Source organism: Ranitomeya variabilis, chromosome 1 (genome assembly GCF_051348905.1).
Source record: "Ranitomeya variabilis isolate aRanVar5 chromosome 1, aRanVar5.hap1, whole genome shotgun sequence".
In the NCBI taxonomy this organism is placed as follows: domain Eukaryota; kingdom Metazoa; phylum Chordata; class Amphibia; order Anura; family Dendrobatidae; genus Ranitomeya; species Ranitomeya variabilis.
In genome coordinates, this window is record NC_135232.1 from 548,166,184 (window position 1) to 548,192,222 (window position 26,039).

The 26,039-nt window shown below is 47.1% G+C and overlaps 1 protein-coding gene across 7 annotated transcripts in view; it reads left to right on the forward strand.

The window, feature by feature from the left end:
* The first annotated feature begins 342 nt into the window (after positions 1–342).
* Positions 343–26,039, forward strand: part of CELF3 (CUGBP Elav-like family member 3) — a 326,284-nt gene continuing 300,587 nt past the window's right edge. For 4 of the 7 annotated variants that reach the window (XR_013213675.1, XR_013213676.1, XM_077255225.1 and 1 more), the window contains exon 1: positions 378–746. Coding sequence is in view for 5 of the 7 variants with exons in the window: in XM_077255225.1 (XP_077111340.1) it covers positions 602–746 (145 nt within the window). In the remaining 2 variants the exon portion in view is untranslated. Of the gene's footprint in view, positions 747–26,039 lie in introns of all 7 variants that reach the window. The other 3 variants (XM_077255262.1, XM_077255270.1, XM_077255252.1) reach the window with 2 other exon arrangements.

The following is a 26,039-nucleotide window of genomic DNA, read 5'->3' on the forward strand; positions in this document are numbered from 1 at the left end:
CTCATCACACCTTACCCCTTTCTCCCCTCCCCCAGGCTGAGGTTCAGCACCAGGGAGAGCGGCAGAACAATGGCCGAGGCAGGGAGCGTGTATAAAGTGTCTCCTGCTGCCGCCGGAGTAGAGCATATCCCGCATATCTTAGGTGGCCGGTGTACAGCGCCCCATCCTGCACCTCTCCTCCCCCCATGCCCAGGTTGGGGATCCCGGGGCCCTTACCCCTGGCACTGAGATGTACCCTGTCCCCGGCTCTGCGCCTGCGAGCGGCTGCGGCTCTTTCTCCCCGGCCCCTCACTCTGACATCATCCCCTGGAAGGCTGGGGCGGGCACTGGGCACCAGGGAGGGGGCACAAGAAAGAAAAGATTGGGAATCAGAGCTCGGGAATCAGTGAGGTGCACGACGCGCAGGAGCTTAGTCGGTGTGCTAGGCATAGTGCCCCCAGCAGCAGTACTGGGCACCGCGGGCAGACCCCCACCTGCAGGGCAGGCAGAGCTCGGCTGGGGACCCGTCACACTGTTGCGCTAGGGGTGACTGTCTGCAGAGGACTTGCTGTCCAGGCTGAAGTGCCTTTTGTGCCCCTTCCCTCCTGCCCACCTCGCCCCAATGAAGGAACCAGATGCCATTAAACTTTTTATTGGGCAGATACCCCGCAATCTGGAGGAGAAGGACCTGAAGCCCATCTTCGAGCAGTTTGGGAAAATCTATGAACTTACAGTCATCAAAGACAAATTTACTGGGGTGCACAAAGGTAAGAGGGCGACGGGCACAATCGGGGTGGTGCTGGAAGTCAAGCTCCTGGGGGGACTGTGAATGAGGGTATCAAGCAAGGTATGGGTGCTGGGGGTCATGTAAAGTATGGGGCCATAGTGATGGGCACAATGAGGGTGGTGCTTGAAGTCAAGCTCCTGTGGGGACTGTGAATGGGAGTATCAAGCAAGGTATGGGGAGCTGGGGGTCATGTAAAGTAGGGGAGTAGGGGGCCATATTGACAGGCTACGGGCACACTGGGGGTGGTGCTTGAAGTCAAGCTCCTGGGGACGGTGAATGGGGGTATCAAGCAAGGTATGGGGAGCTGGGGGTCATGTAAAGTAGGGGGCCATAGTGAAGGGTGACGGGCACAATGGGGGTGGTGCTGGAAGTCAAGCTCCTGGGGGGATGGTGAATGGGGGTATTGAACAAGTTATGGGAATCTTTGGGTCATGTAAAGTAGGGGGCCATAAGTGATGGGCACAATGGGGGGTGGTGCTACAAATCAAGCTCCTGGAGGGACGGTGAATGGGGGAGCGGGATATGTGATGCCATGGGGTTATCAAGCAGGGTATGGGGAGGCTGGGGGTTATGTAAAGTAGGGGGTCATAGTGAGGGGTTAGGAGGTCCACAAATGGGGGCTGATGCTGGAAGTCAAGCTCTTGGGGGTCAGTATAGTAAGAATGCTATTGCTGGATGTAAGCGTGCCCACTTCAGGGTCACACCATTGAGCCAAATATCCCGGGAAGGTCAGGGAGAGATGGGGAGAGGACTCCAAGGTGAAGAAGGGTTGTCAGAGCCAGGGAGTGTAACAAAGGGAACCTGACAACCAGGAGGGGTAGCCAGAGGGGCGACAGAGGGTCCCCAGTCTGCGGGGTGACATGGAGAGACAAAGGACGGGGCCACACACAACAATGGGGCAGGATGACATTGGAGGCTGCCTTATAAAATGTCCATGATTCTGTAGCTGGGGGAGGGGATGTGTGATATTTGAGGAAGATGGTGTGACAGATGGCAGGGTGGGGGTGGAGGGAACACTTAATGAACCAGTGCTGGTTAAGCTCAGCTGAGGTGGGAGGGCAGCACCAAACAACAGGCCTAACTCCCCCCCAGTACCCCCAACATCTCAAACTCCAGCTATCCGGTGTGGGGAGGGGGATGACTACGTACAAGTGCATGCTCCTGAGTAGGAATACTGTTCTCCTGTATGTTTCATACCTTGGTATCTAAAGCACAATCTATAGATTGTAATTGCGATATGGCTATGCAATCAGATGGTAAGATATGTGGGCAAGACAGCGCCATACAATTAGATTGTAAGGTCTATGGGCGAAACATGACTGTACAATTAGATTGTAAGATCTGTGGGGAAGACATGACCGTACAATTAGATTGTAAGATCTATGGGCGAGACATGACCATACAATCAGATTGTAAGATCTGTGGGCGAGACATGACCGTACAATCAGATTGTAAGATCTGTGGTCAAGACATGACCGTACAATTAGATTGTAAGATCTGTGGGCAAGACATGACCGTACAATCAGATTGTAAGATCTGTGGGCGAGACATGACCGTACAATTAGATTGTAAGATCTGTGGGTGAGACATGACCGTACAATCAGATTGTAAGATCTGTGGGCGAGACATGACCGTACAATCAGATTGTAAGATCTGTGGGCGAGAAATGACCGTACAATCAGATTGTAAGATCTGTGGGTGAGACCTGACCGTACAATTAGATTGTAAGATCTGTGGTCAAGACATGACCGTACAATTAGATTGTAAGATCTGTGGGCAAGACATGACCGTACAATCAGATTGTAAGATCTGTGGGCGAGACATGACCGTACAATTAGATTGTAAGATCTGTGGGCGAGACATGACCGTACAATCAGATTGTAAGATCTGTGGGCAAGTCATGGCTATATAATCAGATTGTAAGATCTGTGGGTGAGACATGACCGTACAATCAGAGTGTAAGATCTGTGGGTGAGACATGACCATACAATCAGATTGTAAGATCTGTGGGCGAGACATGAACGTATAATCAGATTGTAAGATCTGTGGGTGAGACATGACCGTACAATTAGATTGTAAGATCTATGGGTACCGTTACACTAAACGATTTACCAACGATCACGACCAGCGATACGACCTGGCCGTGATCGTTGGTAAGTCGTTGTGTGGTCGCTGGAGAGCTGTCACACAGACAGCTCTCCAGCGACCAACGATGCCGAAGTCCCCGGGTAACCAGGGTAAACATCGGGTTACTAAGCGCAGGGCCGCGCTTAGTAACCCGATGTTTACCCTGGTTACCATTGTAAATGTAAAAAAAACCCCAAAAACACTACATACTCACATTCCGGTGACTGTCGCGTCCCTCACCGTCAGCTTCCCGCACTGACTGTGTCAGTGCCGGCCGTAAAGCACAGCACAGCGGTGACGTCACTGCTGTGCTCTGCTTTTACTTCACGGCCGGCGCTCACAGTTAGTGCGGGAAGCTGACGGCGAGGGACGTGACAGACATCAGAAGGTGAGTATGTAGTGGTTTTTTTTTTACATTTACAATGGTAACCAGGGTAAACATCGGGTTACTAAGCGCGGCCCTACGCTTAGTAACCCGATGTTTACCCTGGTTACAAGCGAACACATCGCTGGATCAGTGTCACACACCGATCCAGCGATGACAGCGTGTGATCCAGCGACGAAAGAAAGTTTCAAACGATCTGCTACGACGTACGATTCTCAGCAGGGTCCCTGATCGCAGTAGCGTGTCAGACACAGCGAGATCGTATGTATATCGCTGGAACGTCACGGATCGTGCTGTCGTAGCGACCAAAGTGCCACTGTGAGACGGTACCCTATGGGCAAGACATGGCCGTACAATCAGATTGTAAGATCTGTGGGCGAGAAATGACCGTACAATTAGATTGTAAGATCTGTGGGTGAGACATGACCGTACAATCAGATTGTAAGATCTGTGGGTGAGACATGACCGTACTATCGGATTGTAAGATCTGTGGCCAATACATGACCGTACAATTAGATTGTAAGATCTATGGGCAAGACATGACCGTACAATCAGATTGTAAGATCTGTGGGTGAGACATGACTGTACAATTAGATTGTAAGATCTGTGGGTGAGACATGACCGTACAATCAGATTGTAAGATCTGTGGGTGAGGGTACTGTCACACAGTACCATTTTGATCGCTACGACGGTACGATTCGTGACGTTCTAGCGATATCGTTACGATATCGCAGTGTCTGACACGCAGCAGCGATCAGGGATCCTGCTGAGAATCGTACGTCGTAGCAGATCGTGTGGAACTTTCTTTCGTCGCTTGATCACCCGCTGACATCGCTGGATCGTTGTGTGTGACAGCGATCCAGCGATGTGTTCGCTTGTAACCAGGGTAAACATCGGGTAACTAAGCGCAGGGCCGCGCTTAGTAACCCGATGTTTACCGTGGTTACCAGCGTAAACGTAAAAAAACAAACAGTACATACTTACATTCCGGTGTCTGTCCTCCAGCGTCTCAGCTTCTCTCCACTGTGTGAGCGTCTGCCAGCCGGAAAGCGAGCACAGCGGTGACGTCTGACGTCACAGCTCTGCTTTCCGGCCGCTGTGCTTACACAGTGCAGAGAAGCTGAGACGCCGGGGGACAGACACCGGAATGTGAGTATGTACTGTTTGGTTTTTTTTACGTTTACGCTGGTAACCAGGGTAAACATCGGGTTACTAAGCGCGGCCCTGCGCTTAGTTACCCGATGTTTACCCTGGTTACCGGGGACTTCGGCATCGCTCCAGCGCCGTGATTGCAACGTGTGACCGCAGTCTACGACGCTGGAGCGATAATCATACGATCGCTGCGACGTCACGGATCGTGCCGTCGTAGCGATCAAAATGGTACTGTGTGACAGTACCCATAACCGTACAATCAGATTGTAAGATCTGTGGGTGAGACATGACCGTACAATCAGATTGTAAGATCTGTGGGTGAGACATGACCGTACAATCAGATTGTAAGATCTGTGGGTGAGACATGACCGTACAATCAGATTGTAAGATCTGTGGGTGAGACATGACCGTACAATCAGATTGTAAGATCTATGGGCGAGACATGACCGTACAATTAGATTGTAAGATATATTGGCAAGACGTGGCTGGACAATGAGATTGTAAGATCTGTCGGCGAGATATATATTGTATAGTGATCTCTAGATTGGCAGCTTCACTGGTTACTGCATAGTAGATCCCTAGCTTGGTAGATTTCCTGGTTACTACACAGTAGATCCCTAGATTGTCAGCACCTTTGGTTACTGTACAGTAGGTATCTAAATTGGTGGCTCCTCTGGTATCTACTCTGGCATGGTGGATCTTCTGATTCTGTAGAATGTAAGGCTGCTTTCACACTAGCGTCGTACGACGCACGTCGCAATGCGTCGTTTTGGAGAAAAAACACATCCTGCAAAATTGCTTGCAGGATGCGTTTTTTGTCCATAGACTTACATTAGCAAAGCATTGCGACGGATTGCCACACGTTGCATCCGTCGTGCGATGGATGCGTCGTGTTGCGTCGGAACATCGGCACAAAAAAAGTTACATGTAATGTTTTTTTGTGCGTCGTGTCTGCCATTTCCGACCGCTCATGCGCGGCCGGAACTCCGCCCCCTCCTCCCCGGACCTCACAATGGGGCAGCGGATGCGTTGTAAAACTGCATCCGCTGCCCCCGTTGTGTTTTTTTTGCCCAGTATGAGTCGGTACGTCGCCACGTCGCATTGCGTCGACGCTAGTGTGAAAGTAGCCTAAGTCGGCAAGGACAGGGTCCTCCCCCCTCTGTACCACTCTGTCACTGTAAATTTGTTTACTGTAAACGATATCTATAACTCTGTACGTAACCCCTTTCTCATGTACAGCACCATGGAATTAATGGTGCTATATAAATAATAATAATAATTACTACACTGTGCATCTCTAGTTTGCTGACTCCTTTGATTTCTACATAGTCGATCTCTAGCTTGGTGGATCCCCTGGATACTAGATCATAGATCTCTAGCTTTGTGGATCCCCTGGTTACTACATAGTAGATCTCTAGCTTTGTGGATCCTCTTTTTACAACATAGTAGATCTGTAGAGTGGCACCGCCTCTGGTTACTGTATAGTAGGTCTCTAGCTTTGTGGATCCCCTGGTTACTACATAGTAGGTCTCTAGCTTTGTGGATCACCTAGTTACTATATACTAGATCTGTAGACTGGCACCTCCTCTGGTTACTGTATAGTAGGTCTCTAGCTTTGTGGATCCCCTGGTTACTACATAGTAGGTCTCTAGCTTTGTGGATCACCTAGTTACTACATAGTAGATCTGTAGACTGGCACCTCCTCTGGTTACTGTATAGTAGGTCTCTAGCTTTGTGGATCCCCTGGTTACTGCACAGTAGATCTCTAGCTTTGTGGATCCCCTGGTTATTACATAGTAGATCTGTAGACTGGCACCGCCTCTGGTTACTGTGTAGTAGGTCTCTAGCTTTGTGGATCCCCTGGTTACTGCATAGTAGGTCTCTAGATTGGTGGATCCTCTGGTTACTACTTAGTAGATCTCTAGCTTTGTGGATCCCCTGGTTACTGCATAGTAGATCTGTAGACTGGTACCACCTCTGGTTACTGTATAGTAGATCTCTAGCTTTGTGGATCCCCTGGTTACTGCATAGTAGGTCTCTAGATTGGTGGATCCTCTGGTTACTACTTAGTAGGTCTCTAGCTTTGTGGATCTCCTGGTTACTGCATAGTAGGTCTGTAGACTGGTACCGCCTCTGGTTACTGTATAGTAGATCTCTAGCTTTGTGGATCGCCTGGTTACTGCATTGTAGGTCTCTAGATTGGTGGATCCTCTGGTTACTACTTAGTAGGTCTCTAGCTTTGTGGATCCCCTGGTTACTGCATAGTAGATCTGTAGACTGGCACCGCCTCTGGTTACTGTATAGTAGGTCTATAGCTTGGTGGATCCTCTAGTTACTACTTAGTAGGTCTCTAGCTTTGTGGGTCTCCTGGTTACTACATAGTAGATGTCTAGATTGGCATTGCCTCTGGTTACTCCTTAGTATGGTAGGTCTCTAGATTAGTGGATCCTCTGGTTCGTACATAGTAGGGCTCTAGCTTGGTGGATCCTCTGGTTACTGTATAGTAGATCTCTAGCTTGGTGGATCCTGGATGAAGGCACACGTAGGGAAAGTGTAACTACCGCTTGGATCTGGTATTGCATCGTCTTTACCCAGTGCTTTTCTTCAGGCAGTGAATGGTTGGTGTTACCTGCTTGTGTGACTGCCTGTAGTGTGTATGGTTGGCAGTAGGTTCCTGCTCACTCTATGTTTTCCGCTGTACTCCATGGTGTTATTTCTGGGCTGTAGCTAGCATACCCGCAGATCACCAGCTCATTGTGAATTTTAACATTTTGATATTCAATAAAAATATTGTATTTTATTAAGTTCTTTGAACACTTGTTCTTTTTTTTGTTCCTATTTCTGTATGGCGTTGAACTCTTCTTCAATATAAGTCTGTCATTTGGGTGCCTGTGTCTAACTACGATCCATCTGCATATTATGTAATAACTTGCTACCTTTTCCAGGGACTTACTTTTGATTTACACAGTAGGTCTCTAGATTGTTAGTACATAGTAGATCTCTAACTTGTGGATCCTCTAGTTAGTACGTAATAGATCTCAAGCTTTGTGGATCCTCTGGTTACTACACAATAGATCTATAGCTTGGTGGATCTTCTGGTGACTACACAGTAGATCACTAGCTTGGTGGATCCTCTGGTTACTACACAGCAGATCTCTAGAGGCAGTTCCTCAGTCCAGACTTTTGTCCTAGTATAGGATTGTCATCAGACTGTACCTCTGGGACTTGTAGTTCCCCCTCGGCACAGCAATACAGGTGGTGCCTAATCCTGGAGGAATCTCGCTTTTCTGAAGCCGGGGACTCGTTTCCATTTATAGAATGCAGATCCTATAATTGGATTTCTGCTGGATTTATCCTCAGACACAATCTGGGCGTCATGGAAGCCGATCAATCATGGGAGCCGCACACAGAGAGCAGATAAACACAGAAGTCGATGAGGTGTTGTCCCAGGAGCTTACAGTCATCAGTATATGGGAGACTGTACACAGGGCTGGTGTCATCTTGGGGGCACACACTTATGGAGGGGATCTGTTGGCGGCTTCGGGTGGCAGTCATGCAGTGACCTGGACTATATATACAGCAGATATATGGAGAAAATTCAGAGGCACGAGACTCAGACACGAGGACCACGGGGCCCCATCAGGAGGGGGTCTGGAACCTGCCCCATCTTGTGCTGGGTGTGCTGCCATGTCAGACGTATAGCAGTAAGACACCTGCTTTGCAGTATCTGGCACTGAACAATCTGATCATATGATCTGACCCATCCATGCCTCATCAAACCTCAGACTGGTGAAAGCCCATGACCAGGAAGGAGAATGATTGACCTATGGGTCCAGTCATGTGCAATGAGGGTACTAAGGGGACATTGTCCCATCTGCCTGGCACAAAATCCATTGCTATTCCCTTATAAGGGTCTGGGAGGTGAAATAGAGGGGTTCCGTAGTGGGGCAACAGGATGTTGGTAAAATGTAAGGGGTGGGTAAAAGTACAGTACTAGGAATGCAGCCCACACAGTACAATATGGTCCGTTCAATGTGATTGCTCAGACCGAACTTTGTGGTCGCTATACAATATGATTGCACAGATCGATCTTGGTGGGCATTATACAATGTGTTTGCACAGATCGATCTTGTTGGGCATTATACAATGTGATTGCACAGACCGTTCTTTAGATATTATACACTGTGATTGTGTGGAGGAGGGGAACTTCTGTCAATCTAGGTTTATGGGCAGCAGATGGCTCTGTAGATCACAGATTTGGGATGCAGTATCCTTCCATTTTTCCTCATGCCCTGCCTCCATCTCCTCAAAATAATGATCTATTGGGATGCTGAGCGGGCACCCGATTAATACAGAGTAACCGGAGGCCTGGTCAGCGGTGATGCAGAAAGAAAGCCATGACCCATTGGGAAAAGTCAAAATGGCAGCACATGATGCCATTAGAAACCCACACGAAATCCACCATTGGGTGACTTCTGATTTCCATCACTTCCTTCATAGACACTGTTTTATCACCAGAATATTCTGCGCATCACTGAAAGGGTTAAACCGGTCTGTGCAAATGCAGGGTGATATCAACATGTGTGGAATCGCTATAGTGCACAGATAATCCTGCCATACTGTCTTCAAATAATACCACCATACAATATAATTATCCTGCCATACTGTCTTCAAATAATACCACCAATCAATATAATAATAATCCTGCCATACTGTCTTCAAATGATGCCACCATACAATATAATGATCCTACTATGTCTTCAAATAATTTTACCATATAGTATATAATTAAACCTACTATACTGTCTTCCAGTAATACCACCATATAGTACATAAAAATCCTATCATACTGTAGTCAAATACCACCATACAGTATATATATAAATAATCCTACCATACTGTCTACAAATAATACCACCATACTGTTTTCAAATAATATGATCATATGGTACATAAATAATTCTACTATACTGTATTCAAATAATACCACCATGCAATATAATAATCCTACTACCATACTGTCTTCAAATAATACGACCGTACAGTCCATACGTAATCCTACCATACTATCTTCAATATCAACATGAAGTAGAAAAATAATCCTACCATACTGTTCTCAAATAATACCACCATACTGTACATAAGTACTACCATACTGTCTTCAAATACCACCATACAGTGTGTAAATAATCCTACCATACGGTCTTCAAATAATAACACCATACAGTACATAAATAATCCTACAATACGGTCTTCCAATATCATCATACAGTACATAGATAACCCTACCATATTTATTTTCCAATACCACCATACAGTATAATAATCCTACCATATGGTCTTCAAATAATACCACCATACAATATAATAATCCTACCATACGGTCTACAAATACCACCATACAGTATATAGATAACCCTACCATACTGTCATCAAATAATACCACCATAACATATTACCATATAGTATATAATTAAACCTACTATACTGACTTCCAGTAATACCACCATACAGTACATAAAAATATTACCAAACTGTAGTCATAATACCACCATACAGTATAATAATCCTACCATAATGTATAATAGCACCATACAGTACATAAATAATCCTAGCGTACTATCTTCAAATAATACCACCATACAGTAATCCTACCATACTGTTTTCCAATCATACCATACAGTAATAATCCTACTATACTGTCTTCAAATCATACCACCATGCAATATAATAATCCTGCTACCATACTGTCTTCAAATAGACGCGTTCAGTCCATAAATAATCCTACCATACTTTCTTCAAACACCGTACAATAAATAGATAATCCTGCCATACTATCTTCAATTAATATCAACATGAAGTAGAAAAATAATCCTACCATTCTGTCTTTAAATAACATCATACAGTACATAAATACCATACTGTCTTCAAATACCACCATACAGTAAATAATCCTACCAAACTGTCTTCAAATAATATCATACAGTACATAAATAATCCTACAATACTGTCTTCCAATAATATCATACAGTACATAAATAATCCTCTACCATACTGTTTTCCAATAATACCACCATAAAGTGTATAAATAATCCTACCATACTTTCTTCAAACACCGTACAGTAAATAAATAATCCTGCCATACTATCTTCAATTAATATCAACATGAAATAGAAAAATAATCCTACCATTCTGTCTTCAAATACCATCACACAGTAAATAATCCTACCAAACTGTCTTCAAATAATATCATACAGTACATATGTAAATAATCCTACAATACGGTCTTCCAATAATATCATACAGTACATAAATAATCCTACCATACTGTTTTCCAATAATACCACCATAAAGTGTATAAATAATACTACCATACTGTCTTCAAATAATACCAACATACAGTGTATAAATAATCCTACCATACGGTCTTCAAATTATACCACCATACAGTATAATAATCCTACCATATGGTCTTCAAATAATAGCACCATATAATATAATAATCCTACCATACGGTCTTCAAATAATACCACCATACAGTAAATAATCCTACCAAACTGTCTTCAAATAATATCATACAGTACATAAATAATCCTACAATACTGTCTTCCAATAATATCATACAGTACATAAATAATCCTACCATACTGTTTTCCAATAATACCACCATAAAGTGTATAAATAATCCTACCATACTGTCTTCAAATACCACCATACAGTATATAAATAATGCTGCCATATTGTCTTCAGATAATACCACCATACAGTATATAAATAAACCTACCATACTGTCTTCAAATACCATAAAATGCATAAATAATCCTATTATACTGTCTTCAAATACTACCGCTATACAGTACATACGGTAAATAATTTTACCATACTGTCTTCAAATATCACCATACAGTATATAATCATTCAATACCGTCTTCAAATACCACCATATAGTACATAAATAATACTACCATACGGTCTTCAGAATATACCGCCATACAGTATAATAATCCCACCATATGGTCTTCAAATAATAGCACCATAAAATATAATAATCCTACCATACGGTCTTCAAATAATACCACCATACAGTATATAAATAATCCTACCATACGGTCTTCAAATAATATCACCATACAGTTGCCCTATCCTGGATCTCGTCATACCTAACAGACCGGATATTCAGCGTCCCCACTCACACCCCCCCCGCCCCAGCAGCAAGCATGGTGGAGGAGTTGGTTTTCTCCTGTTAGATAACTGCTCCTTCACCCCAATCCAATTACCACCCTCTATTACCTTCCCTTCCTTTGAGGTGCACTCTGTGCACATCTACTCCCCCTCCAACCGGCTGTCATTTACCGCCCCGCAGGGCCAGCCACCACATTCTTTGACCACTTCACCACCTGGCTACTTCATTTCCTCTCCGCTGACATCCCCACTATCATCTTGGGTGACTTCAACATCCCCATTGATACTTTCCTCTCAGCTGCCACTAAGCTTCTATCTCTCACTTCCTCCTTCAGCCTCACTCAATGGTCTTCTACAGCCACCCACAAAGATGGCCACACACTGGACTCATCTTCACCCGCCTCTGCTCCCTATCTAACCTCTGTAACTCACCTCTTCCTCTTTCTGACCACAACCTACTCACATTCTCTTCCCTCTCAACTCCTTGTCTACAATCCCCAACCCACAAACTTGCACACCCTCGCAGAAATCTTAAACACCTCGATCTACACTCACTCTCTGAATCCCTTCTCCCTCTTACAGAAATAAGTTCCCTACACAATACTGATGCTGCTCTATATAAAACCACAATAGGTGTAGCTTTGGAATCTGTTGCCCCTCTCACATATACCAAAGCTCGCAAAATCAACAGACAGCCCTGGCACACCAGCCTGAGCAAAGAACTGAGGTGAGCTTCCAGGGCTGCTGAGCGGAGATGGAAAAGATCCCACTTCAACGAGCACTTCATCGCATTCAAACAGTCCATCACTATCAAGGCCACACTCGCCACAGCTAAACAAACCTACTTCTCATCTCTCATATCCTCCCTGTCTCACAACCCTAAACAGTTATTCAACACCTTCAATTCTCTCCTCCGTCCCCCACCACCTCCTCTCTCTCCACTTATCTCTGCTGAAGACTTTGCCTCATTTTTCAAGCAGAAGATTGATGACATTAGAAGCAGTTTTGGTCGACAACCCCCAGAGCCCTTCCTCCCAACTGCCCAGCCCTCCACCTCCAAAATCAACTTCTCCACCATTACAGAAGATCGACTCTCCACTCTACTCTCAAGATCGCATCTCACCACGTGTGCACTTGACCCGATCCCATCCCACTTCATCCAAAACCTCGCCACAGTCTTCATCCCAACCCTAACCAACCTCTTCAACCTATCACTAACAACTGGTGTTTTCCTCTCAAGCTTTAAACATGCCTCAATCACACCTATCCTCAAAAAGCCCTCTCTTGACCCATCCTCTGTATCTAGCTATCGCCCCATATCACTTCTCCCCTATGCCTCAAAACTACTGGAACAACACGTCCCTTCTTGAACTGTCCTCCCATCTCTCTTCCTGCTCCCTCTTCGACCGCTTACAATCTGGCTTCCAGTCACACCACTCCACTGAAACTGCCCTAACTACAGTCACCAATTACCTATTAACTGCCCAGAGCAAGCGACACTACTCTGTCTTCCTCCTCCTGGACCTGTCCTCTGCCTTTGACACAGTGGACCATTCCCTATTACTACAGACCCTCTCATCCCTTGGCATCACAGACTTGGCCCTATCCTGGATCTCGTCATACCTAACAGACCGGACATTCAGCGTCTCCCACTCACACACCACCTCCTCACCTCGCCCCCTATCTGTCAGAGTTCCGCAAGGTTCAGCCCTAGGGCTCCTGCTCTTCACCATTTACACCTGTGGCCTTGGACAGCTCATAGAATCTCACAGCTTTCAGTATCACCTCTTTGCTGATGACACAGATCTACATCTCTGGACCAGATATGACCACCCTACTAACCAGAATCCCTCAATGTCTGTCCGCTATTTCATCCTTCTTCCCGCTAGATTTCTAAAACTTAACATGGACAAAACAGAACTCATCATCTTTCCCCCCATCTCACGCGACCCCCCAACGAACTTATCCATTACAGTAAACTGCTGCCCACTCTCTCCAGTCCCATAAGCTCACTACCACGGGGTAATGCTTGACACTGCTCTCTCCTTCAAACCACATATCCAAGGCCTTTCCACTTCCTGCCGCCTTTATCTCAAAAATATTTCACGGATCCGTACATTCCTAAACCAAGAATCTGTAAAAACCCTAGTCTATGCCCTCATCAACTCCCGCCTTGTCTACTGCAACCTCCTGCTCTGTGACCTCCCCTCGAACACTCTCGCACCCCTCCAATCTATTCTAAACTTTGATGCCCGCCTAATCCACCTGTCCCCCGCTATTCCCCAGCCTCTCCCCTCTGTCAATCCCTTCACTGGCTCCCCATTGCCCAGAGACTTCAGTTCAAAACCCTAACCATGACATACAAAGCCACCACAACCTGTCTCCACCATACATCTGTGACCTCGTCTCCCGGTACTTACCTGCACGCAACCTCCGATCCTCACAAGATCTCCTTCTCTACTCCCCTCTCATCTCCTCTTCCCACAATCGCATACAAGATTTTTTCGCGCATCACCCCTACTCCGGAACTCTCTACCACAACATATCAGACTCTTGCCTACCATCGAAACCTTCAAAAAGAACCTGAAGACCTACTTTTTCCTACAAGTCTACAACCTGCAGTAACCACCGCTCGACCAAACCACTGCACGATCAGCTCTACCCTCATCTACTGTATCCTCACCCATCCCTTGTAGATTGTGAGCCCTCGCGGGCAGGGTCCTCTCTCCTCCTGTACCAGTCGTGACTTGCATTGTTAAGATTATTGTACTTGTTTTTATTCTGTATACCCATCTTCACATGGAATAAATGGCACTATAATAATAAATAATATAATAAATAATCCTACCATACTGTCGTCAAATAATACCACCATCTACTATGTATATAATTGTCTAAGGGTCACTTCCGTCTTTCTGTCTGTCTGTCTGCAATGGAAATCCCAAGTCGCTGATTGGTCACGGCAAAACAGCCACGACCAATCAGCGACGGGCACAGTCCGGTGGCAAAATGGCCGCTCCTTACTCCCCGCAGTCAGTGCCCGCTCCATACTCCCCTCCAGTCAGTGCTCACACAGGGTTAATGGCAGCGTTAACGGGCCGCGGTGTAACTCACTCCGTTAACGCTGCTATTAACCCTGTGTAGCCAACTTTTTACTATTGATGCTGCCTATGCAGCATCAATAGTAAAAAGATCTAATGTTAAAAATAATAAAAAAAATAAAAAACAGTTATATACTCACCGTCCGTTGGCCCCTCGGATCCAGAACAGGCCTTTCCTGCTCCTCGCGACGCTCTGGTGACCGCTCCATGCATTGCGATCTTGCGAGATGATGACGTAGCGGTCTCGTGAGACCGCTACGTCATCTCGCGAGACCGCAATGCACTCTTGGGACCGGAGCGCACGAGGAGCATCGGTAAACGCTTCGCCTGGATCCGGGGGCCAACGGAAGGTGAGTATATAACTATTTTTTATTTTAATTCTTTTTTTTTTAACAGGGATATGATGCCCATTGCTATATACTACACGGGCTGTGCAATATACTACGTGGGCTGTGCAATATACTACGTGGGCTGTGCAATATACTACGTGGGCTGTGCAATGTACTACATGGGCTGTGTAATGTACTACGTGGGCTGTGCAATATACTACGTGGGCTGTGCAATGTACTACGTGGGCTGTGCAATGTACTACGTGGGCTGTGCAATGTACTATGTGGGCTGTGCAATATGCTACGTGGGCTGTGCAATATACTATGTGGCCTGTGCAATATAGTACGTGGGCTGTGCTATACACTACGTGGGCTGTGCTATACACTACGTGGGCTGTTATATACTATGTGGCCTGTGTTATACACTACGTGGGCTATGTTATACACTATGTGGGCTGTGTTATACACTACGTGGGCTGTGTTATATACTGCGTGCGTGGGCTGTTATATACTATGTGAGCTGTGTTATATGCTATGTGGGCTGTTATAAACTACGTGGCTGTGTTATATGCTATGTGGGCTATTAAACACTCCGTGGGCTGTGCTATATACTACGTGGCTGTGCTATATACTCCGTGGGCTGTGCTGTATACTCCGTGGGCTGTGCTATATACTACGTGGCTGTGCTATATACTATGTGGCTGTGCTATGTACTACGTGGCTGTTCTATGTACTACGTGGGCTGTTATATACTACGTGGCTGTGCTATATACTACGTGGCCGGCCGCGAACAATCAGCGACAGGCGCAGTCCGGCCGAATCCTGTGTATAAATTGCATTATTCTAAAATCTTCATAAATAAACGACATACATATTCTAGAATACCCAATGCGTTAGAATCGGGCTACCATCTAGTACAATATAATGATCCTACTATGCTGTCTTCAAATAATATTACCATATAGTATACTAGCTATTGAACCCGTTCTACGCCCGGGTGGCGAGCATTTATATTGGTATATGGTCTCCATCCTGGTATGTGCTGCTCCCATCTTGCTCTCCCATCCTGTCATGTGCTGCTCCATCCTGCGCCCCCATCCTGTCATGTGCTGCTCCACTGTGTCATGTGCTGCTCCATCCTGCGCCCCATCCTGTCATGTGCTGCTCCACCGTGTCATGTGCTGCTCCATCCTGCATCCCCATCCTGTCATGTGCTCCCATCCTGCGCCCCCATCCTATCACGTGCTGCTCCATCCTGCGCCCCCATCATTGCGGGCGGCTGTGCGGAGTGCGGGCGGCTGTGCGGAGTGCGGGCGGCTGTGCGGAGTGCGGGCGGCTGTGCGGAGTGCGGGCGGCTGTGCAGAGTGCGGGCGGCTGTGCAGAGTGCGGGCGGCTGTGCTGAGTGCGGGCGGCTGTGCTGAGTGCGGGCGGCTGTGCTGAGTGCGGGCGGCTGTGCGTGGCGCTGCTGGGTGCGGGCGGCTGTGGGTGGCTGTGCTGGGTGCGGTGGCTGTGCTGGGTGCAGCGGCTGTGTGTGGCTGTGGGCGGCGGCTGTGGGCGGCTGTGCTGGGTGCGGCGGCTGTGCTGGGTGCGGCGGCTGTGCGTGGCTGTGCTGGGTGCGGCGGCTGTGCTGGGTGCGGCGGCTGTGGGTGGCTGTGCGTGGCTGTGCTGGGTGCAGCGGCTGTGCGTGGCTCTAGGCGGCTGTGCGTGGCTGTGGGCGGCTGTGCTGGGTGCGGCGGCTGTGGACGGCTGTGCTGGGTGCGGCGGCTGTGCTGGGTGCAGCGGCTGTGCTGGGTGCGGCGGCTGTGCTGGGTGCGGCGGCTGTGCGTGGCTGTAGGCGGCTGTGGGCGGCTGTGCTGGGTGCGGTGGCTGTGCTGAGTGCGGGCGGCTGTATGTGGCGCGGCTGTGCTGGGTGCGGGCGGCTGTGGGTGGCTGTGCTGGGTGCGGCGGCTGTGGACGGCTGTGCTGGGTGCGGCGGCTGTGCTGGGTGCGGCGGCTGTGCGTGGCTGTAGGCGGCTGTGTGTGGCTGTAGGCGGCTGTGCGTGGCTGTGCTGGGTGCGGCGGCTGTGGACGGCTGTGCTGGGTGCGGTGGCTGTGCTGGGTGCGGCGGCTGTGTGTGGCTGTGGGCGGCTGTGCGTAGCTGTGGGCGGCTGTGCTGGGTGCGGCGGCTGTGCTCGGTGCGGCGGCTGTGCTGGGTGCGGCGGCTGTGCGTGGCTGTGCTGGGTGCGGTGGCTGTGCTGGGTGCGGCGGCTGTACTGGGTGCGGCGGCTGTGGGCGGCTGTGTGTGGCTGTGCGTGGCTGTGGGCGGCTGTGCGTGGCTGTGCTGGGTGCGGCGGCTGTGGACGGCTGTGCTGAGTGCGGCGGCTGTGCTGGGTGCGGCGGCTGTGGGCGGCTGTGCGTGGCTGTGCTGGGTGCGGTGGCTGTGCTGGGTGCGGCGGCTGTGCTGGGTGCGGCAGCTGTGCGTGGCTGTGGGCGGCTGTGCGTGGCTGTGCTGGGTGCGGCGGCTGTGCTGGGTGCGGCGGCTGTGCTGGGTGCGGCGGCTGTGCGTGGCTGTGGGTGGCTGTAGGCGCCTGTGCGTGGCTGTGGGCGGCTGTGCGTGGCTGTGCTGGGTGCAGCGGCTGTGCGTGGCTGTAGGCGGCTGTGCTGGGTGCGGCGGCTGTGCTGGGTGCGGTGGCTGTGGTGGGTGCGGTGGCTGTGGTGGGTGCGGCGGCTGTGGGTGGCTGTGCGTGGCTGTGCTGGGTGCGGCGGCTGTACTGGGTGCGGCGGCTGTGTGTGGCTGTGGGCGGCTGTGTGTGGCTGTGGGCGGCTGTGCGTGGCTGTGCTGGGTGCGGCGGCTGTGGACGGCTGTGCTGAGTGCGGCGGCTGTGCTGGGTGCGGTGGCTGTGCTGGGTGCGGCGGCTGTGCTGGGTGCGGCAGCTGTGCGTGGCTGTGCTGGGTGCGGCGGCTGTGCTGGGTGCGGCGGCTGTGCGTGGCTGTGCTGGGTGTGGCGGCTGTGCTGGGTGCGGTGGCTGTGCGTGGCTGTGGGCGGCTGTGCTGGGTGCAGCGGCTGTGCGTGGCTGTAGGCGGCTGTGCTGGGTGCGGCGGCTGTGCTGGGTGTGGTGGCTGTGGTGGGTGCGGCGGCTGTGGGTGGCTGTGCGTGGCTGTGCTGGGTGCGGCGGCTGTACTGGGTGCGGCGGCTGTGGGCGGCTGTGTGTGGCTGTGGGCGGCTGTGCGTGGCTGTGGGCGGCTGTGCGTGGCTGTGCTGGGTGCGGCGGCTGTGCTGGGTGCGGCGGCTGTGCGTGGCTGTGGTGGGTGCGGTGGCTGTGGACGTAAGTGGCGTAAGTAACAAATAGCTGTGGCATGAAGTGCCACAGCCTCATGGCACAGCAATTTGTTACTTGCGGAGGGTGAGTATACTTACCTGTCCCGTTCCACCGACGCCATTACGGGCCATGAATATCCCCCTGCTCCCGGAATCGGCGCCTGCGCAGTCCGCGCTTTCCGGCGCCATTTTCTTGAAGACACATTGCAGTGTGTCTTCAAGAAAATGGCGCCGGAAAGCGCGGACTGCGCATGCACCTTTTCCGGCACCAGGAGGACAGATTTTCTGTGTCCTCCTGGTGCCGGAAAAGGCGCCTGCACAGTCCGCGCTTTCCGGCGCCATTTTCTTGAAGACACACTGCAATGTGTCTTCAAGAAAATGGCGCCGGAAAGCGCGGACTGCGCAGGCGCCGATTCCGGGAGCAGGGGGATATTCATGGCCCGGAATGGCGTCGGTGGAACGGGACAGGTAAGTATACTCACCCTCCGCCTCCTGGCTCGTCCCTGTTTCTCCGTTGGAGATCGCGGTGTGCGTTCAGCTGTTACGCATACCGCGATCTCCTGGGAGCGTCGCTCTGTGGGGTCCAGACTGCGCCGGCGCTTGCGCTTGCGCAGTCTATAGAGGCTTCGGACAGAGTGACGCTCCCAGCGTTATATTATAGATAATTAAACCTACTATACTGTCTTCCAGTAATACCACCATACAGTACATAAATAATATCCTACCATGCTGTCTTCAAATACCACCATACAGTATAATAATCCTACCATAATGTACAATACCATACAGTACATAAATAATCCTACCATACTGTTTTCCAATAATACAACCATACAGTATATAAAAAATCCTACCACACTGTCTTCAAATAATACCAGCATGCTATATAACAATCCTACTACCATACTGTCTTCAAATACGACTGTACAGTCCATAAATAATCCTACCATACTTTCTTCAATTAATACCAACATGAAGTAGAAAAATAATCCTACCATACTGTTCTCAAATCATACTACCATACAGTACATAAATAATCCTACCATACTGTGTAATGACTGTATAATTCTACCATACTGTACAATAACACCATGCAGTGCATAAATAATCCTGTCATACTATCTTCAAATAAAACCACTGTACAGTATAATAATCCAATCATGCTGTCTTCAAATACCACCATACAATATATAAATAGACCTACAGTAATGATTTCAAATACCACCATACAGTATATAAATAATCCTACAGTAATGTCTTCAAATACCATACAGTACATAAATAATCCTACCATATTGTCTTCAAATAGCACCATAGAGTATATAAATTAATACTATACTGTCTTCAAATAGCACCATACAGTGCAAAAATAATCCTACCATACTGTGTAATAACTTTATATTTCTATCATAATGTACAATAACACCGTACAGTGCATAAATAATCCTGCCATACTGTCTTCAAATACTACCACTGTACAGTATAATAATCCTACCATACTGTTCTCAAATACTACCATACAGTAAATAAATTATTCTTCAATACTTTTTTCAAATACTGCCATACAGTATATAAATAATCCTACACAGAATATAAATAATCCTACAAAACTGTCTTCAAATAATACCACCATACAGCATATAAATAATCCTACCATTTTGTTTTCAAATAATAACACCATACAGTATATAAATAATCCTATCATACTGTTATTATTATCATTATTATACATTTTTATAGATCCATTTATTGCATGGCGCTTAACATGTGAAAAGGGGCAAATATAGACAAATACAATAAACATGAGCAAAAAACAAGGCACTAACAGGTACAGAAGGAGGGAGGACCCTGCCCGCGAGGGCTTCTACAGTGGATGGGTGAGGATACACTAGGAGAGGGGAGAGCTGGTTGTGCGGCGGTTCAGTAGGTTGAGGATCACTGCAGGCTGTAGGCTTGTTGGAAGAGGTAAGTCTTCAGGTTCTTTTTGAAGGTTTCTATGGTAGGCATAGGCGAGTATGGGGGAAGCACGGGAGAAGTCTTGGATCTGGTTGTGGGAAGAAGAGATAAGAGGGGAGTAGAGAAGGAGATCTTGTGAGGATCGAAGGTTGCTTGTAGGTAAGTCCCGGGAGACCACGTCAGAGATATATGGAGGAGACTGGTTGTGGATGGCTTTGTATATCATAGTAAGGGTTTTGAACTGGAGTCTCTTAACGATAGGAAGCCAGTGAAGGGCTTGGCATAGGGGAGAGGCTGGGGAGTAGCGGGGAGAAAGGTAGGTTAGTCGGGCAGCAGAGTGTAGGATGGATTGGAGTGGTGCTAGAGGGGAGGCCAGAGAGTAGGAAGTTGCAGTAGTCAAGGCAGAAGATGATAAGGGTGTGCACTAGTGTTTTTGTGGTTTCGCTGTCGAGAAATGTGCGGATCCGGGAAATATTTTTGAGTTTGAGACGGCAGGAGGAGGCAAGGGCTTGGATATGTGGCATGAAAGAGAGGACCGAGTCAATGATCATCCCGAGGCACCGAGCATGCGGGACTGGGGAAAATGAGCAGCCATTGACCTTGATGGATAGGTGTGTTGGAGGGGTAGAGTGAGATGGGGAAAGATGATGAATTCTGTTTTGTCCATGTTCAGTTTTAGAAAGCGAGCAGAAAAGAAGGCCAAGATAGCAGACAGACACTGTGGGATTTTGGTGAGTAAGGAGGTGAGGTCAGGTCCGGATAGGTAGATCTGCGTGTCATCGGCGTAGAGATGATACTGCAAACCGTGGGATTCTATGAGCTGTCACAGGCCGAAGGTGTAAATGGAGAAGAGTAGGGTTCCTAGAACTGAGCCTTGAGGGACACCGACAGACAAGGGGCGAGGTGAGGAGGTGGTGTGGGAGAGGGAGACACTGAAAGTTTGGTCTGTTAGATATGACGAGATCCAGGATAGAGCCAAGTCTGTGATGCCAATACATGATAGAATCTGTAACAGGAGGGAATGGTCCACAGTGTCAATGGCAGAAGACAGGTCCAAGAGAAGGAGGGCAGAGTAGTGTCGCTTGCTCTTGGCGGTTAGTAGGTCATTGGTAACTTTAGTTAGGGCAGTTTCAGTTGAGTGATGGGGTCATAAGCCAGATTGTAACCGGTCAAAGAGGGAGCAAGAGGAGAGGTGGGAGGACAGTTCAAGATGGACTTGCTGTTCCAGTAGTTTTGAGACATAAGGGAGAAGAGATATCGGGCAATAACTAGACACAGAGGATGGGTCGAGGGAGGGCTTTGAGGATGGGTGTGATCTTGGCATGTTTGAAGGATGAGGGGAAGACACCAGTTGTGAGTGAGAGGTTGAAGAGGTGTGTTAGGGTTGGGATGAAGACTGGCGACGTTAGGGATGAGGTGGGACTGGAGCGGATCAAGAGTGCAAGTGGTGAGATGTGATCTAGACAGGAGGGTGGAGAGCTGATCTTCTGTCATGATGGAGAAGCTAGTTTTGGAGGAACAAGGTTGAGCAGCTAAGAGGGGCATTGGGCGCTGTGGGCCAAAGCTTTGTCTGATCGTATCGATCTTCTCTTTAAAGAAAGAGGCAAAGTCTTCAGCAGAAATGAGAGGGGAGGGAGGAGGTACTGGGGGATGGAGTAGAGAATTGAAAGTGTTGAAAAGCTGTTTAGGGCTGTGAGACAGGGAGGATATGAGAGATGAGAAATAAGTTTGTTTTGCGGCAGTCAGCGTGGACTTGAAGCTGGCAAGGGACTGCTTATGAAATAATACCACCATTAAGAATATAAGTATTCCTACACAGAATATAATTAATCCTACCATACCGTCTTCAAATACCACCATAGAATATAATAATCCTATCATGCTGTGTAATAACTGTATAATTCTACCATACTGTATAGTAAAACCATACAGTGCATAAATATTCCTATACTGTCTTCAAATAATACCACTATACAGTATAATCCTACCATACTCTCTTCAAATACCACCATACAGTACATAAATAATCATTCCATACTGTCTTCAATTAATACCAACATGAAGTACAATAATAATCCTACCATACTGTTCTCAAAGACTACCATACAGTAAATAAATTATTCTTCAATACTTTTTTAAAATAATACCACCATACAGCATATAAATAATCCTACTATTCTGTGTTCAAATAACAACACCATATAGTATATAAATAATCCTACCGTACTGTATTCAAATAATAACACCATACAATATATAATCCTACAGTAATCTCTTCAAATACCACCATACAGTATATAAATAATCTACAGTAATGTCTTCAAATACCACTATACAGTACATAAATAATCCTACCATATTGCCTTCAAATAATAGCACCATACAGTATATAAATACTCCTACCATACTGTCTTCAGATAATACCACCATACAGTACAAAAATAATCCTACCATACTGTGTAATAATTGTATAATTCTACCATACTGTACAATAACACCATACATTGCATAAATAATCCTGCCATACTGTCTTCAAATAATACTACTATACAGTATAATCCTACCATACGGTCTTCAAATAATACCACCATACAGTACATAAATAATCATGACATACTGTCTTCAATTTATACCAACACGAAGTACAATAATAGTCCTACCATACTGTTTTCAACTACCATACAGTAAATACATTATTCTTCAATACTTTTTTCAAATACCAATATACAGTGTATAAATAATCCTACTCGGAATATAAATAATCCTACAAAACTGTCTTCAAATACCACCATGCAGTATATAAATAATCCTACTGTACTGTATTCAAATAACACCATACAATATATAAATAATCCTACAGTAATGTCTTCAAATACCACCACACAGTATATAAATAATCATACAATACTGTCTTTAAATAATACCACCATACAGTAAATAAATTATGCTACCATATTCTTCAAATAATACCACCATACAGTACAAAAATAATCCTACGATACGGTTCTCAAATATCACCATACAGAATATAAATAATCCTACACAGAATATAAATCCAACCATACTGTCTTCAAATACTATGATACAGTATATAAATTATCCTGCCATATTGTCTTGAAACAATACCATACAGTATATAAATAGTCCTACCATATCTCCAAATACCACCATACAGCCCATTAATAATCTTACTATACTGTCTTCAAATGATACCACCATACATTATATAAAGAATAGTGATGAGCGAATATACTCGTTATTCGAGATTTCTCGAGCACGCTCGGGGGTCCTCCGAGTATTTTTTAGTGCTCAGAGATTTAGTTTTTCTTGCCGCTACTGAATGATTTACATCTGGTTAGCCAGCATAAGTACATGTGGGGGTTCCGTAGCAACCAGGCAACCCCCACATGTACTTATGCTGGCTAACAGATGTAAATCATTCAGCTCCGGCAAGAAAAACTAAATCTCCGAGCACTAAAAAATACGAGTATATTCGCTCATCAACAATAAAGAATCCAACCATAAGGTCTTAAAATGATACCACCATACAATATATAACCCTATCATATTGTCTTCAAATAATACCACCATATAGTATATAAATCATCATGCCATACTGTTCTCAAATAATATCACCATACAGAGTATAAATAATCCTGCACAGAATATAAATAATCCAGCCATATTGTCTTGAAACAATACTACCATCTATCTATATATATAATTGTCTAAGGGTTTTTCCGTCCGTCTGTCTCTGTCTGTCTGTCTTTCTGTCTGTCTGTCTGTCCAGGAAATCCCGCGTCTGATTGGTCGAGGCCGCCAGGCCTCGACCAATCAGCAACGGGCACAGCATGGCGACGATGATGTCATAATGGAAATCCCGCGTCTCTGATTGGTCGAGGCCTGGCGGCCTCGACCAATCAGCAACGGGCACAGTATCAACGTACATGTCATAATGGTTGCCATGGCGACGATGATGTCATAAAAGTTGCCTTGACCAATCAACGACGGGCACAGTCTGCCGCGAATTCTGGAATCATCATTGTCCATATACTACGGGGACATGCATATTCTAGAATACCCGATGCGTTAGAATCGGGCCACAATCTAGTATATATATAATTGTCTAAGGGGTACTTCCGTCTTTCTGTCAGCAACTTCCGTCACGGTTATTCATTCGCTGATTGGTCTCGCCAGCTGCCTGTCATGGCTGCCGCGACCAATCAGCGACGGGCACAGTCCGATTAGTCCCTCCCTACTCGCCTGCAGTAACTGCCCGGCGCCCGCTCCATACTCCCCGCAGTCACGGCTCACACAGGGTTAATGCCAGCGGTAACGGACCGCGTTATGCCGTGGGTAACTCACTCCGTTACCGCCGCTATTAACCCTGTGTGACCAAGTTTTTACTATTGAGGCTGCCTATGCAGCCTCAATAGTAAAAACATCTAATGTTAAAAATAATAAAAAAAACCAAACAAATCATTATATACTCACCTTCCGCCGCCTTTCCGACGCTCCGGTGACCGGTCCATGCAAGCCGCAGGTTCCGGTGCTAAGGTTGGTGTGTGGCAAGGACCTGCCATGACGTCACGGTCATGTGACCGTGACGTCATCACAGGCCCTGCGCGAGAAGGACCTGCCATGACGTCACAGTCATGTGACCGCGACGTCATCGCAGGCCCTGCACGCCTGCGCGAGAAGGACCTGCCGCGACGTCATCACACCCTCGGACCGGAAGCTGCCGCCTGAACCGAACACAGGCGACAGAACTACAAGGGGCCCCTCGGAAGGTGATTATATTTTTATTTTTTATTTTTTAACCTGTGACATACGTGGCTGGGCAATATACTACGTAGCTGGGCAATATACTACGTGGCTCTGTGCTGTATACTACGTCGCTGTGCAATATACTTCGTGGCTCTGTGCTGTATACTACGTTGCTGTGCAATATACTACGTGGCTCTGCTGTATACTACGTCACTGGGCAATATACTACGTCACTGGGCAATATACTATGTAACTGGGCAATATACTACGTGGCTGGGCAATATACTACGTGGCTGGGCAATATACTACATAATTGGGCAATATACTACGTAACTGGGCAATATACTACGTAACTGGGCAATATACTACGTGGCTGTATACTACGTCGCTGTGCAATATACTACGTGGCTCTGTGCTGTATACTACGTAACTGGGCAATATACTACATGGCTCTGTGCTGTATACTACGTAACTGGGCAATATACTACGTCATTGGGCAATATACTACATCACTGGGCAATATACCACGTCACTGGGCAATATACTACGTGGCTGTGCAATATGCTACGTCACTGGGCAATATACTACGTGGCTGTGCAATATACTACGTCACTGGGCAATATACTACGTCACTGGGCAATATACTACGTGGACATGCATATTCTAGAATACCCGATGCGTTAGAATCGGGCCACCATCTAGTACAGTATATAAATAACCCTACCATATCTCCAAATAATACTGTAGTGAAATATGTATAGGCATATATGTGTGTAGTGAATATGTCTAGGTTTATATGTGTAACCAGCAGTAGTTTAACATCTGCCCTGAAACTGCAGGTCTCACAAAGATCACAACATATGGTATCCTGAGCAAGCAGTCTACTGTCTCCGATCTCGACAGGGGGTCTGCTGGGAACCAGGAAGAAGGGTGTAGAAACATTTCACACCTTCTAGCTCTTTTGAAGAGAGATGTC